This window comes from Amblyomma maculatum, chromosome 3 (genome assembly GCF_055883805.1).
Source record: "Amblyomma maculatum isolate TAMU_Amacu chromosome 3, ASM5588380v1, whole genome shotgun sequence".
Classification (NCBI taxonomy): domain Eukaryota; kingdom Metazoa; phylum Arthropoda; class Arachnida; order Ixodida; family Ixodidae; genus Amblyomma; species Amblyomma maculatum.
Window position 1 is genome coordinate 207,547,573 of NC_139346.1, and position 16,731 is coordinate 207,564,303.

General features: G+C 46.3%; 1 protein-coding gene across 1 annotated transcript in view; it reads right to left on the minus strand.

Moving 5' to 3' along the window:
- Positions 1 to 1,379: 1,379 nt before the first annotated feature.
- Positions 1,380 to 16,731, minus strand: part of LOC146197542 (uncharacterized) — a 44,161-nt gene continuing 28,809 nt past the window's right edge. The window contains exons 4-5 of the mRNA XM_084597195.1: positions 6,112 to 6,242; positions 1,380 to 2,132 (exon numbers count right to left, since the gene is read on the minus strand). Of these exons, the coding sequence (XP_084453321.1) occupies positions 2,000 to 2,132; positions 6,112 to 6,242 (264 nt within the window). The 3' untranslated portion in view covers positions 1,380 to 1,999. The remainder of the gene's footprint in view (positions 2,133 to 6,111; positions 6,243 to 16,731) is intronic.

Below are 16,731 nucleotides of genomic sequence, written 5' to 3' on the forward strand. Positions count from 1 at the left end.
GTCTCACGCAACAGAAAGGGGTAAAGTCAAAGTATATGTCCTGTAAGTACTGTTGACTAAATGCCAGTTTTTTTGCTTTTCTGCTCATTGTGTTTTGTTTTAGTTAAGCAGTCGCAGCAGCTTGAGTATACCTTGATTTTGATGCTCGTTCCTGCAGCTTGTCTGAACATGGGTTTCTTGAAGATTTATTATTGCAAGTGCAGACGTATTCAGAATTACCTTGGTGTCTATTTGCCGGCGCTATTACATGCTTCTTTGCGCAGATACTTATGCAATACACTCGTAATGAATAGATAGGGATTGCCAGAAGGCACTGCTCGCACTAACAGATGTAACCAAAGCAACAGAGGCGTGCAAAAAAGTTTGTTGCAATGTGGCTCATTGACGGCTTAAATATAAAACTTAAAGGGAGGACTTTTTCATCGTACATTGAGACAAGCACTTTATATACGGTACAGGATCTGTTGAGCACTAAGTGATGAATAAATAAAGTGCATTTAAGATAAAAGTATGCGAGTATGCTTGCTCATGTGACCACTGATCCTGTACAGAGTGTGCAACATTATAACTATATAAAGCCGTGATATGAATTGTGTTCTATTTCCTTCCTAAAATTTGCCTTCAAGAAAAAATAAGGTCCAGGACAAAAGTTCAGGGCCACTTGAAGCTCTGAAAGATGCTTGTAGATATACCCTGAATTTTTTACGAGCTGTTGAAGCCAACTGGGAAAATTTAACTGTGCTAGCTGCCCATTGGGACACTGTGGAGAAATGGATGTTGGTCTGTATCAATAGGCTTTGGCATGCTAATGATAAAGAAATAGCTCTTGCCAAGAGTGAAGCTTGTCAGCTGTAAATGATGGAACTAAATGCAGGTGCTGCTACATTGCCAGTCATTTTGAAACGGCAGCAGCTGGCCCTCCTTGGTGTGGACATCTCGAGCTTGAACAGAATAGTGGGAAAATTATTAAATTAAGCTCTCTCTGCCAAAAATTATGATTTTTTATTGTTTTTGCCACACAAAAGTTATGCCCAGAAATAAGAGAAAGAGAATAAATTTTACTTAGAGCTGTAGTTTTATTGCGAATTGTACCCGATGTTCAACTATAGTTGGATGCTGTTAATGTATGAGCCTCCATTCATAAGAAATTCCAGTAGTATGAAAAGTGCATGCACATGCAGTGCTAGCTATGCTGACTTCTAGATACATTATTAGCATTCAGTTATGTCTAGTTGATACCAAGATGCACTTATAAATAAATGATGTACAAGGTATATACGTGCTGGACGAAAGAGGGCTGATGCAGTAACAAAAGTCAACATAAGGCTGCTCACTGGTCAACTATATAGGTCTGGCCAAACAAGTCTCCAGTGGTCTTTAGTGATGCTGCTGACTGCGCTCCAAGGGACGATAGGAGGTGTGTGTTTGGGGAGGAGGTGAACTAGTTTTGATCTAATTGATTGAAATAATTCACAAGCACAAGAAGAGAATATCAAGAACAGGCTCCCACAAACGCTTTGTGGAGTGTCTTAACAACCTGCAAGACACAAGGCGAGCAACAACAACAGAAAATAAAACAGAGGGTAAAGCACAAAATCCAGCATACATCCTAGCCGCCGCTGTGGTGTGCTAGCTGCCCTGTCCACCAAGCTCGATCGGTATCGTGCACTATTCCACTTCACACAGTATCCGTGTGAAAGATGTTCGGGCGCGCGCTAGCGAGCGGCCTTAAGTCACAGTTATAACCTGCGCAGCAAGGGAACCCATCACGGTGAGTGTTGTGCTGGGAGTCGACGTCCAACGCTGCGGTTATCCCGTACCTCTCCCTTGGCACAGTGTTCGCTCGCTAGCGATTCTCTCTGCCGTTTGTATTGTCCCTTTCCTCTTGATGGCGGAAGCACGTTCGAAGAGGACTTTTTTTTATTTTCTTTTTTACTGCACTCGTGACGATGACGCTCAGGTCCCGACACCATCACTGGCGAAGAGAACGGTTATCGGTTCACACCGGGGGGATCATTCCCGGTGGGAGGTCGGGTGTGCCGGGGGGTGCCACCTTGCACATGTACACCCAGCTGGAGATGGACACGTCGTCACGATCCGCAAGACAGCGCAGTCCGTTTATGCACCGACAGCTGCATACGTGGAACAAAACGAAAACAAAAATTGTGAGCAATTACTGCAATTGATGCAGAGGGGAATGCATTATAACGCGGAAATTCCGGAACAATAGTCGGGCATCTTACCATTGTACCACCACGGTGAGGCATCAAATTTTCTCTCTCTCTTTTTAATAGGGACATAAAGGTTTGGTTTGCAGGGTTTAACGTCCCAAAGCGACTCAGGCTATGAGAGACACTGCAGTGGAGGATTATAATGCGATAATATCATGAGTGCTTTGTGCTAAACTGAATTGATTCCTACCAATGGCAATTTGTTTGCTGTGGTTCAAACTTCCCGCCGTTCCATATAACTTTGTCCATATGACCGCGTTCTTTTGCATCGCACATAACCCACCACGTGTTCGACTGGGCTCGTACATGCAAGGAGCTCGCACATGCAAGCGCTTGGACCCCGCAGTGGAAGAAAGGTGTTCCGACGGCGCGGCTGCGCTTTGGCGAAAGAGTGGCCACGTGCGACCAGAAGGGAGCGCTGCCGGTTCATGATTCAAGGGTATTCACATCTACGCAACGGACGGGATCGCTGGAGCCCGGCCGGCAGATATGCCGGCAGCAGGCGAGGGCCACGTGGTCCGACGCGGTACCTCGTCTGCGGACGGCGCAGGCTCCGCATGCCAAAAAGAAGAAGAAACAAAAAACCATTGCCTCTCCCCTTCGTCGCACATTGAATCATACATAACAGTGCGCCCAGCATCTTGGAAACCTTTCGACAGCCATGCGGGAAGCGGTCAGTGTACCAAAAGTACATCCTGTACGACAAGCGTGCGTCCACGACTAGGCAGTAAAACCATACAACCACTATATTAACCCCAGGCCCGTCATGTAGCTCACCACTATTTTGTGCATGTAGGTCTTACGGAGGCACTTAGACGAAAACCGGAACTTATCGCCCAGTTCCTGGAAGCTGCCTGGGCAGACCCCTAGCGGGCCTCGTTGTATGCTCACTACTCGAGGTTAGCACCCGGTGAGCAGAAATTTGGGCAGCTCCGCGCCCAGCCAACGTACAGCTCAAAAGATGAGTAAGCGAAATAGGTGTCCCTTTACTCACTCAAGCGAGGGCTGGACCCCAGTAACGCTGGACAAGAACGGCGTTTGCCTGATTGCCACAGCGAGAGTGAGCGAGGCCACGCTTACTTTTTTTTTTCCAGGCCAGCCCCCTCGTATACTGCGACAGCCAGAGACAGCCGCCGCAAGCCTGGGTACCTCTGGTCTGACAAGCTCAACAGCAGCAGGCTCTATCAGCGACTGTATGCCGCAGACAGAGTCGCATGTACAGCACGTACTTAGGATAATCACCGTCAAGGTGAAATGTCGAAAGAGGCCGGGCAGCCGTCACCCGCACTCGCCGGCCGCCGAGACGCATCTCCGGGACCTAAAAGAACGTATACGGTCCACGAACTTTGGCAAACATGGTTCTAAAAAAAAAAAAAAAAAAAAAAAAGATGCGCTGTCGATGTGTTGGGGAGAACCATCCTGGGCATTTTATCATTATTATGCCTCCCTGAGGACATCCATAGGTGACAGTGAGTCATGACCACGGTGCTTCTAACACCGTGGTCATGACTATGCGAAATGTTTATACAAACTCTAAATCCTACGTACGCTACTTTGTAAAGTGCTGAATAATTCTATGGCTGACCAATCAGTTCTCGGCCATGTATGTTGCCAACTGCTACCTGCCAGAGGCACGCTCGGGAGGAGGACCGTGAAACATGCTGCCCAAGTAGGCAGGATAGACATGTGTATAAAGCCCCGCTTTAACCACAGACTGCTGCATGACCTACGATTAGAGGGTCGATACTGGGACCCAAGGCTCCAGTGGGTCCGATTCCCATCTCAGATGTGCCGCGCTAGTTGACACCTCCTGCAAATTAGGTCATGACGTGCTGTCGTGACGTCACGTAAACCACCGGATAATAAGCGCCCGGCCATGTAACCGGCCATCTGCCGGAGCATGCTTGTTGTTTTTGTGCTTTTCGAGGGACGAAGAATTTTGCTCTTATTCAGACTTCCAATGGTTTCGCAATAATTGGTTCAATTAATTGTGACAAGCGGTTGTTGGAAAGCAGGTTTATCACGGCACTCGAGTGAAGCCGGATTTCTCTCGTAATGGGGCCTCTGATGTTTTCGCATAAGATTGACTAATTGGTTGTGGCAGGTGGCCATAATCCTCTTCATTGAAACGCCACTTTCTTTCTATCTAACTCTGGTCCTCTTCTGGCAGGTGGTGGTAGTTAGCTGCCCTGGTCGCCGCCATGCCTGCAATCCATGTGACCGGTCGAACACCATGCACTTGCCGGAGTATGTATGCTCGTATGTCCGGACGCCGACGCAGCCGGATTTTGTGTTGTATAGTGCAATAAGTTTTTCACATCAGCATAAGAGCGGATCTTCTAAATTACCATGTTCCGTTGATGGCGCCACAATTCAACAAAAAGAAAGAAAGGGCGAGGTTCAACAATTCCTTAAACCACGCTTCATTGCCGCTTCGATCTTGGCTCACTTCCGTGGTCGGTAAGCTTCCAGGCAACGGAATAGTCTGGCTTCTGGTTGTTCGATGGTCTCGGCAGCTTGTTTGGCACGGCTGCTGTTCTCTATCTTTAAGGAGAGGCTCGATCTACGCCACGCCACCTGGTGACTTTGCCCGACACTACGTTCGCGGACATCGGCCGCGTTCGCTCAGATGGCCTATGTGTATGACATATTTATCTAGGTCAAATGAACGAGCGGCGCAGGTGAAACTTCATGATGATCGATGTTCACTGCACAGCGCGAGAGTGATGTTGCAGCTTTACGCGAGGCGTGATCGGCTGCGCTGATAGCAATAGCTGTACAATCGGCGAGTTTCTGCTTTTTGGGTAAGGCAGTAAAGAAAAAAAAAAAAAATAGAGGATAGCGTAGTGCTCTCGTGTCTGGGCCAGGGAAGCTGATATATTCTTTCTGGCCCGGGTTCGAAACTCAGTCGCGGCAATGTTTTTGCGGCGCATGTGCAGATGGAACTGGCACATGTGCAGTAGCTAGCTGATTATTGACCTTGGAAAATGAAAATGACGATGCTTCTGCACAGCGTGAGAGTTCGAGTTCAAATGAAGCCAGATGACCTTGATGTTTGGCATGGGAGAAGAGAGCTTACAATCTAAACACAATGTCGCAGCAGCAAGTCGCCCAAATTAAGAAAGCTCGCGAAGTTATTGTTTTTCCATCGAAGGCCTAAAATGTGGAACGTGGTTCGAATAGCCGATCGTGCAGTAATCGAATGACGACCCATCTCCCACGGGTTCTGCGAGGCTTCAAATACAACGGCGCACGCTAAACCGAACTGCTACGGAGCAGCTTACCGACGTTGGGTGCTCGCTGATCTAGTTCAAACGGCCCAAACTTGTCACACGTAGTGCGTATATGTGCTTCGATCAAAGAAAACATATGCGATGATGGTTGTGTTGTCAACTTTTGCTTCTAACTTAAATGCTTGAAGTATTAAATTAGACTTATGACAGTTTTCTGAAAATAAATCAATAACCTGCTTGTAATGTTTGACATTTCTTTTTACGATAAATATAACAAATAGCGACAGTAGTATAGCGGCCTCGGACAGGTATCTGCGAAATTAGTGATTTCGGATAGTATAGCACTGCTACGCACTAAAAAAGTCGTTTCACGCAAGCAAATGGCATATATGCATGCGTATGCCATGCTCCTCATAAAAATGCCAGCAAGGCTCCCAGTTCTGGTGCCGCCCTATTCGGCCATGTACGTACGGAAGGAGAATAGGAAATGACGTCATCACACAAAATAAATGCACGAATTTAGCATGCGTTTGTAAATAACAACAACGAAAGATGAAGAACATTGTAATACAAAATAAAATGCGAATTTACTATGCCGATCGAATAAAAAATCTAGACTGGGTCGCAGCTTTGACTTAAATACTTACACTTGTAGGAAATGGAAGAAGGTCCTCTCGACGGGGTGATACATGTACCATCCGCACGGCGAAGGTGATCTGCACTCTGTCAAGTTCTGGTTGTTGTAGGGATTGTAGGCGTTGTAGTTCATGAAGCTCCTCTGCGCACACACAAGAGAAATATGTCAGTCGTTACTGGTTAGTGCAGCATGGCGAAGCTAGAAACACTAATCTGTGCCCGGTGAGGGCATTCGCAGCTTTGGGCCTAATCTATGCATGCTGTTAGTAGCTATGGTACCCGCACCGCACTACATCACATCGGTCACAGGTGTGAGCGGAGCATCCGCGACCCGTAGATGCTTTGTATTTCTGGGGTCCTACTGGACTCGCCCACAGCCGCCCTGTATGAAGGCCCTACATACTCAACCAAATGTCAGACACCTGCTGATATCATCACTGTCTTGCTTTCTATTTACGAGCGTTAAGTCTAAAACATGGACATCTTCATGTGGAAACGAGAGTGTGCTACGAGAATAGTAAACAAAAAGATGGCTGTGGCTTCACAATAATTTGAATATAGGGTGGGCTTTTGAACCAAGCAGCCGTGTCAATGAAAACAAGCTTATTCTCAGAAGAGAGTGATTAAATAACAAAACAAAGCTGCGCATACTGCATTTAGTATTCAAAACTCTTCGTAATTTTGTTAGAGGTCCGAGCGCAACGAATAATTTTCGACGTGTATAACATAAACACAAATTTTCGCTTTTCGGATACCTGAGTGGATGGTCCAGTGAAGGTAAGAGGGGCACAGACATTGCTTTGAGGGTGCTGTGACGCTGTTGATCGCTTATGGCTCGAGAATACAGTCGCACATTTTTATTCATTTAGATTGTGATACAAAAGGATGTGCATTTCTGCGAGAAAAAAAAAAAATCTTTAGCTAAGTTGTTCAGATGCGAATTCAGTGCGCGAGCACGTCTCATTTCGTTTTCGGTTCGAGGCAAGAGTTTCAAGTTCGGGCTTTAGTCAAATAAGGTCTGCGCGGTGCTTGGGGTACCTTGGTGGTAGCACACTGGAGAATTCTGGGACTGCTTAAGGCTTCCTAAGAGGGCGACACGCAATACACAGAGCGAGAAAATGACAGTTCCTTTTTACTTCATTTGATTCATATTTTTGTTTAATTTCTCTTCCCCACCAATCGTTTTATTTTTTGACGCGTAAATATACATATAAAGCACTCTCTGCTCCACAATTCTTGGCCGATTCCCTAGTGTGGGTATGCGCCATTTGTTATTTTGTCAGTGACGACGACGATTACGACGACGACAACGACGACAACAACAACAACAACAGCGACAAAAACAGAATCACAGTTACACACGCGAGAAGATCGGCTGCGGCAGTAGCTATACCCAGTCGAAAAAAAAAAAAAAAAACAAACTACAGAACCGTGTCAAAAATACGACAAAATATTCTGTAGTTCTGTCGTAAACGTCAAATTTTTCTGTAGTTTCGTAGTTTTTCTGTAGTATATTTCTGTTGTCTGTAGTTCTGTACCACTTTTCTGATCTAACTACAGAACGGTCTGTTGTCACAACAGGTTTCCTGTCAAAAACCGCACAGAAATTCTGTTGTAATAACAGAATATATTCTGTAGTTCTTTTCCGCCTGGTTCCGTGCTCGCTTTCCACGAAAAATTCCTGAGTTAATTTTTTTTCTGCGAAGGTCAAAAGTCGAGGCTCTCCGCATATCTCCTGGTTTTACGATTTACCCGCCGAAGTTGTGCTTTCGCACTAAAAGCACCTTATACAACACGACAACGTGTCAGGTACTGGATCACCCTCCAGGAACTGAAACTGGCTGCCATCCCGCTGAGAAGAAATTAAAGTGAACGCTATAATTACATATTTTTTGCTGAAATAAAACACAATTTCACAACCCCAGTCACAAGAGCTTGTCAAAAATTCTTCGTATCTGCGCTGGCACTGCTAGAAACGGCGAGTTCTAAAAGGTATTTTGCAGAGAACTTTTTCAACTGAATTCAAACATTACCCTTTCATAACCTCATTTGACTTCCCTACGTGGTTTATGGTGTTGCTGGTATTCAGTATGACAAGTGCAAACATAAGTACTATCACGGAGACCACCCTTGATTGTTTCGCCTCATAAAACACAACTACGTCTATATATTCTCTCCGAAACATTTGTTGGGGCGTCATTAGACAGGTGTGCAACACTACCGTGGAACCTGCTTGATATTTGTGGGAGCGGTCCGTTTCCTTCTTTAGCTCGACTAACAATAAAAAAGAAGGAAGTATGGAATTGATAGAAAGCTTTATTAGCCGAATAAAGCCTAGATTTTAAATAACCACCCCGGAAAAGGGTGCTCCTCAGCATGGTTATAGTTCGTGCGGGAAAGCGCACTCAAGAGGTTCTCGGTGTTCGTGGCTGAAGCGGCATATCTGCATCACTCGTACCTTGAACGGGAAAACAGATCCGGGCAGTTATCAAACCCCCGCTTTCTGCTCCCGCCACTCCTGTTTTGGCGGTGGCCCAGTAGCGCTAAGCACTTCCTCTTGTCCAGCTCGCAGTGAAACGGCGGCTGACTATTGAACGTCGGCAGAGAGCTGCCATCTGCCTTTGCCTTGGCCTACACTCCCACTATGCCATTCCTACTATCTTAGTGGAGGTTGAAGCCTGGTCAATGGGGTTTTCCCAGCGCATGGCCCTCCATCATATCGGCCACCTTCATCTGGCTCGAGATGACCGCCCCCTCATAGAAAGCTGTTTTGCACAGCCCCGGTGTGGTATGAGACAAACAGCCCAGGCATTGGAACAACTAATAGGAGAAGTAGAGTGGCTACCTTTTCCACCTCTACCGGCAAAGGCGTTCCAAGTGCGCCTACGGCGGCCTGGCGCTCACCACCATACCACACCACTAGCTTGCCTTCGGCAGGAGTTTACAGCTACCCTGGAGGAGGAACTAACTGGATACGTTCATTTGCGTCCAGATGGCCCCGCTCCTCAGGGAAGCTGACCGACGGCTGTGGTGGCATGCATGGCCGACGGCGAGGAGAGACAGACATGCCAGATTTCTTTTCCTGGCTTGTCAGTTTGCGCGAATAGCTGCCGTATTAACCAATTCCAGTCCAGCGGTGCGACTTCTGCAGGACTGCCACTGTTCCCAGACTTGAGCAGTTCTGTGCTCGTTGTTTGCACCGTACAACTTGCCTGGCTATCGGTTCCAGGTCGGTAATAAAGTAGCGGGCCACGGAGTTATTACTCCCTGCTCCTTTGCTATGGTTCTTATGGACGCCCCGAGAAAGACCACAAAGCATCAACTGCAGTCAGACCATCGAGATCCAAGCATCTCCGACGGAATTTCATCCTAGATTATTCCGCCCAAGGGCCTCACTAGACAACAGGTACCACTACTCTCGTATTTTAGTGTGGGGTGCTTCTGAATGGGTTCTAGGTTGTACAGAAATGGTCTGGCTCTCTTGGCGGCTTGCTCAAGATGTGATTAAAGAGGAGACAATCCACACCTCCTCCGCCAATACCCAGTCTTCATTACACATCAGGCACTGCTGATGTCTAGCTACCGGTTGATTGACAAGCTTCTGCAGAAGCAGAAGGCATCATCTTACCCAGAGGTCAAAACGCCCTTAAATCCCTCCAGTTCCTTCTGGGCTGCCTAGAGAACACGGGACTAGACAGCCAACTGTAGGTTCACAGCATGGCTACTGCTACGGCTGCGGCTACCACTCCCTTTACTATTCTGTTTCTTGCTCTCTCAACCTTTTTTACCTTAGCTGTACGCTGGCGGTAGTCTTTCGCACAATCACTGACTTATTCACATTCCCACCACTCTTCCTTTGTTGACTGTTTGCTTACCGATGAACGTGGTCTACGACTATACAAATAGAATCACTGGACAGCTGCGTTCGGCGCAATGCCTGGGCGAAGAGATCGGAAAGTGAGTGTTCACCCGGTTATGGCTGTTGAGACGCGAGAGAAAGGCCGTCGTGGCCCTGTATGCATATAGTGGCCAAAGCTTTCAAGGTCTGTTCTTTTTATAGGTAGATAGATAGGAATATATGGCCTGGACAGGTTTATATTGTTGCACCGTTTTATTTCAATATTTCAATTTGTGTTGAAACGTATAACAGCTTACAAGACACGTGAGCTCCTCGCGAAACAGTGTTTTCACTGCGCCGTCGCCGGCGGCAGGCACGAGTGACATATGGTTTGATCGTAGGTAACGTGATGTAGATAGTGCTTGTTAATGCCTTTTTTTTAACTATATTTAAATTCCTTCATCTTCCTTTTTGTAAGGAAAATGGTTAACAGAACATTGCTAACTGTACAAATTTAGAAGCGCTTTAGTCCTATTCTGTGGAAGTCGTGGGGCGGCGCAGGTGCTTCAAATGTGAGTAAGGGCTGGGAAAAAAGAGCTGTGCCCTTCAGGTCATAATTGGGAAGGTTTTTATTAACCTTTGCAGTTATAAGAGCCTCGCGTCCGCAGTATGACTAGGCTAACAGTTGGTATTTACAAGAAAGCGGGGAGAAATCTATAGCTGCCTCGACGATAAGTGCGTATGTCCGTTCTCCTTTCTACTTCTACTTCTTTGCTCAAACTGACTTGCCTAGTGTTATGAAAAAACGTCGTTACAGACACCATCTGCGCTAGGCACGTAGGTTCGGGCAAAAGGCTGCTAGGAGCTTGCTGTGTCGCCGTTCATATTGTGGTTCTACCAGCAGTCTGCCTCATAGTACAGTAGGAGAGTGGAATGAGTTCAGTATTCATTAGAATGCATCTTAGAGGGAAGAAAAATTAATATACATGGAGTACGTAAGTTTAAAACATGAGTATTTCAAAATTGCGTGCATGTCTCATGATACTCCCGACACGCCGCTGTAGCGACACACTGCTTTGCTTGCGCTGTAGCCTTCTCGCCTTTCTTCTCTTCTCTTTCTCCTTGAAGAAAAAAATACGAAGGCGTACCAAAACGATGTTGTGCAAAGTACTGCGAACCTGGAAATGCGCAAAACTATCTCGCTGCTTGGTGGACACCTCACACTCAATTTTTTTTGTTCCTGACGACGTTACCTTGAATCATTTTAAGGCTTGAGATTTAAGGCTCTCGCCTTAAGAACTCTGGCATTGCAGCGCTCTTTCAGGACTTTGTTGATTAGATATTGATGTAAAGTTGAACGAAATTGGGTTGTGACAGCGTGTTGTGATCTGATCATCCTTCCTTCCTTCCGTGTTAGGCTGTTCGTTGATGATTGCGTTATCTACAGAGAAATTTCTAACCAATATGATATTGATGTCCTTCAATATGGCATCAATAACATTTCTGGATAGCGCGACACTTGGCTCATTATTCAAATGTACAGTAATGACTATATATGCCAGCAAAATTGGCGCTTATTGCGATCACTGAGACGTCAACAACCACCATGAGAAGATGCCAAGGCCTCGTTGCTTTTCACGTGAAACAAAAAAAAAAAAAATACAACAGCGTCCCATAGTACCGGCGAACAGTGAGCGCGTGGTCTAGTGATCCCTCTCTGGCGGAAAATATGTTGCGACGTGCGAAAGCAACTTCAGTGTTTCTTCAGGGCACGTGCATTTCTCCCGCGCTAAGGAGAGACAGGCTGACCGAGCATTTGTCTCGTGACTTTTCAGCCGTCAAAATAGCCGTGTTTTCCTTCTCTGGCAGCACGGAACGCTCGCGGTCTCTCCATCCCCCCGTGCGGAGCCGTTGTTGCGCAGCCCCGTGTGTGCCACCGCGGTCAGAGCAGAATGACGCGCATCGTTTTCTTGGCGGGCTCATCCCTTATTGCGAGATTCCCGCTGAGTTGCGCAAACGGAAGTCGCAATCCGGCAGCGATGGAGCGAGGAGGATGCGACGACGTTATACATTTCGACGAAGGCGACAGGCCCTGCGTTCTCGGCGCGTTTTGTGCGTGCCCCCTTCTCGCCCTTGGTTCTTGCTACATTCCACTCTCTGCTCGACGTCCTCACGAAGCTTCCCCCCCCCCCCCCCCCTCCCCTTCTCTTCTTGGATAAAAAGTGTCTTGACTGTCTGTCACAGAGGGCGACGCACGCCTGGCATCCTTTTCCCTTCTGCCACTGACACTTCTATTCTTGTTTGCCTTTCCGTTTTACCGCGCTCTCTGACGGGGCTGCCGCTTAAACCTCCGCTGCCAAGCAGCGCGGGTGCAAGGAAGAGGGCTTCGGTTCGGTGTTGTGCTCTCTTCGTAAGCGCATCGTTACTGTCTGCCCGTTACGGTCAGATCCACTCACCAACGCCGAACCAAGTACGCCGTGGTCTAAGAGCGCTGTCGGGAACCAGTGAGCGGATTATTTTCGTCCCGTGTAGAGCGAGGGGTATCCATCGAGACTGTGTAAGGAATAGCTGCCTTTAGAACGGTGCTGTATCACTGGACGCGCGCGTAGGCCCTATTGCCCAGAGAGAGGGGGGTTTTGTTTGCATCTTGCAATCTTTCTCTCCTCACGTTTGTCGAATTCATAATCTCACTGCAGCCTTGGTTGAACATTTGCGCAATATTATTAATACAGTGACGCTGCTAGCGCTTCTGAAAGCACGGATTCTAACTGACCATAACATCGAGCACATCAAGTGATTGGACTGCACCTGGATATCTGTAGAGCGACGCATTGACAAGAAAGGACGAATGTAATTGATTTTTGTATTGCAGAAAAATTACTATCGCATTCTTGGATGTTCCCAGGTTGCCTATGATGCCTTTTTCGAGTAATCGTCCCAAAAAGAAGAAAAAAAAAGTCATCACAAGGGGGCTTCTAACCCAGGCTAAGGCAAATATATCTGCTTTGATGTATGGCAACTTACATATAACACTACGCCATCTTGGGTTATTTTTTCTTTTATTGCTGCCTGGTTTGACACAAATGTAGCCGGATTCTTTACGTGCTAACTTGCTAGTCATTTACGCTGCGCTTCTGGTGTCGTCTTCATCTCCTCTGGCAAAGTTGCAATAAATACTTTAATAAGGCTTCCTTTGTTCTAGTAAAAACGTAAAACACTCGTTGAATACTTTGCTAAACATGGTAAGACGCGGAAAATCAAAGCTAAAAAGAACAAAACTTAACCTAACGAGTAATAAATCATGCTTCTGAATGTATATTCATTCTTAACCAAGCTAAACAGCTGCTAGATTATTTGCTCGACTTCTGAGCAGGAGAAAATTGTAGGATATTTTCTTTATGAGGAATCGTACAGACGCCTGCTGGTGCTTTCGGGCGCGGAAGGAGCGGAAGAAGAATACGCGGTAAGACCGCGAAGACAACGTCTTCAGTAGAACATTCAGCTGGGCGAGTCTCTCAAGCGCTACTCTAACGAGAATAATTTGTTAGGTTCCTTTCTGTAATAGAAAGGAACAAAGAAAGAAAGAAAGAAAGAAAGAAAGAAAGAAAGAAAGAAAGAAAGAAAGAAAGAAAGAAAGAAAGAAAGAAAGAAAGAAAGAAAGAAAGAAAGAAAGAAAGAAAGAAAGAAAGAAAGAAAGGTAGAGTTATCTGAAGAGGGTTTTTAGTGGCTGCCTGGTTATCCGCATGAGAGATTGCAATGTATGTTAATGAAAAAAAGAAAGTCGGTATAAATGCGCGTTTCCTCCAATAAATCAGCTGAGAGTAGCACTTGTCCCGTTCGTCTGCTGTTCTTCGTCTTTGCTGTAGCGCTACAAGTTTCCCCATTGACAATGTCTTAGTTATTTTCTGGCCCCGCTTCGATGAAATTATTTATTTTATTGCAATTTCGATGTTCTGAAACTCATGTCGGCACACGACGCGCGGTACAATACAATTTCTCAATGAACGAAGAATGCTGAAATAATGGAATATATGGGAAATATAGGTGTAGGCATAAGCTCTATTTTATGGATACGACGCGATAGCGGCCTGTCGTCCTCTACCATTACACGGACACTTATTAGCATACAGTCGGAAGATACCACTTTGCATGAAACACCGCACGACATAACGTATACACCTCCGTTTATTCATAAGTCATACAAGCATGCATGCTTGTGCGGCTTACAGTCGGTACCACGTCTGCTTCGAAAACCACATGCGTGCTGGAGACATTTGGCGACTTTTAAGTCGCATTGCATGCAATGCTCTAATCACTTTCGTTCCACGCATGAGCTCACTTAACGTGAGCGTTGTCATGTGTTTTGAATTCTCGCGCCAGGTTGAGTGCGGGGCTGTCATGACCCTGTAAACAAGTAAGGATTTTAGATCACGGCTAATACGACGACGACGACGACGACGACGCCGGATTTTTTGGGACACGGGTCTCTTATGCTGTCGCGTAAAAGGACAATATGAAACAAAAATTGGTGGTGGCTTCGCTTGGTTAAGCCTGGATATCAGAAGCGAAAAGCTTCCGGCGGCTCCGACCACCTGCGCCTCTCCTGTGACGTCACGTGGTCTGCGCATGCGCAGCTGTGGCTTTTATTGCGAAAGCAATACTACGCCAGGTCTAACCTCTCGTCGCTGTGTGTCGTGTCCGTGCCCGTGTCCATGACCGTGGTCCCCTGGCAAGAGCTGCCAACTTGGGTCTCTCGTTTCACATGGGACGGTTATGTCAGGCTCAGCCCACCGGGACCCTTGCATTTACGTTATACCCCTATAGACCACTAAGGCACGTTCATACAGAATGGTTAAAACGGGGCTTTAATATGTGTTTCTAACGACGAAGCACAAGCGAGACTCAGAGTTGACTAGCCTAGTGAAGCTTTTCGCTTCAAAAATAAATGGGAGAAATACTCTTAACCGTGCCTTTTATAGTGATATGTTACTTTAATACATTTCTCATGAAGCAAATTAAATATATATGATCGATAATCATACCGATGCGTTTGTCTCCGCTTTTGCACTGTCGCGTGTCATTAGCGCTGTCTCCGGCCATTTCGGTTATTTGGCAACGGCATCACCAAATAGTTGTCCAGGCTAGTGTTATGTTTACGGGCGCCAGCTCTCAAAGGAAGAGTTGATGTGGAGGAAATGAATGAATGAATGAATGAATGAATGAATGAATGAATGAATGAATGAATGAATGAATGAATGAAAGGCTTCAGCTGGACTCAGCGGGGAAATCTACCCAAGACAACTCAACGAGCAATTCAAAAATTGGTCCTTGTAGGATATCACTACAATTGATACATGGAATTGGGCATGTCTAGCTACATTTCATGGCTTATTCGAAATTTAACAGTAGAAATACTTTGGCAAATTTGAACGCTGATAAGTCTTGCTCGACTGAGGCCAGAAACAGCTTGGCCCATTCCCAAAATCGTGTGTTCTCGACACTGCCTTGGCCCACCCAGAAATTTGGGGGGCCCATCCGCAAAAATTTACTTTGCCCAATTCGAGAATTTAGCTGACACATACCCGAAACAGACTTAGCCAGTCCCAAAAATGGGCTTGGCCTGCCCCAAGAATTTGGGTAGCCCACCCCTGAAACTTACTCTACCCAATTCGAATATTAAGTTGACCCATGTCCGAAACCGACCTGGCCCAACCTCAGAATGGACTTAGCCCATCTCCCATATAGACTGGCCAACTCGAAAATTAATTTGACCCGCCATCAAAATCGGCATAAATGTGTATGGCAGTCGAGATTTGGGCGCATTCGTATATGCATGCATGTATTAGGACGGTTGGCGGAGCAAAACGGTCTTTCATTTTTTCATTCCCTTCCTGACGATGTTGTTTAGGCTTCAATCATTACCGAATGCTTTTCCTTTCATCATAATCAGTTTTCATTTGATAATTATTCCCACCTTCATGATAGTCGTGCGTTATGCGCCTGCAGCGACGCTTCTGGAACTACACCTTTACACGGCAAGCGAGTCACGCGTTTGAGACCCATGGCTTGTACAATGTAAACAAAGATAAACCTTTAAGGGAGTAAAAGGGGAGTGTAATGTCGTCTAGCGCACTCCCTATCAGAAACCAGATATACCACGCAAGCCCTGGCGTACATTTGCATAATTAAAAATGGGAAAAAGCTATGGTCAGCGAAGTAAGCACAGCCTCTCGCTGTTACAGATATTTTACCCCAGATTTCGATCTCCTCTAAATGCTAACCTCGAGATTTCTAGTACCGAGGTTAAATGTCTTCTGCGATTACTAATCGCGTGAAACGAATTATATTTTTTGGTGGTAATATGCCTCTGTTGCCAGGAGTATAGAGTTCTGTATATTTAGTGTGCGAAAATGTATTCTGAGTTCTGAAAAGAACACTCTGCTGCTATAGCGAGTGCGCTGGAGGACACTTTACTCCATTTTTACTCCATTATAGGGGTATTCGTGCTTAGAGTATAGGAATTTGCCCTTTTCGCTGTGTCCATTTCCGGGATCCAAGGGTTTTTGCTCTCTTTCAAAGCGTGGCACTTCCAGCGTCAATCTCGTCTAACTTACACAGCAGCGCGCGCCTGTTGTTGGCAACTGCGACGGGTTTCAGAGTCGTGTTTATCGACCTTCGCATGTCGCTGCTGGCGTTTCTCGTCCGGAGCTGTCGCAACACTTTCTCCACACACTCGTGAGAGCGGCATGGGGGGCGGCCGCCGATAAGCGCCGGGTACGGTCGCAGAAGGTGT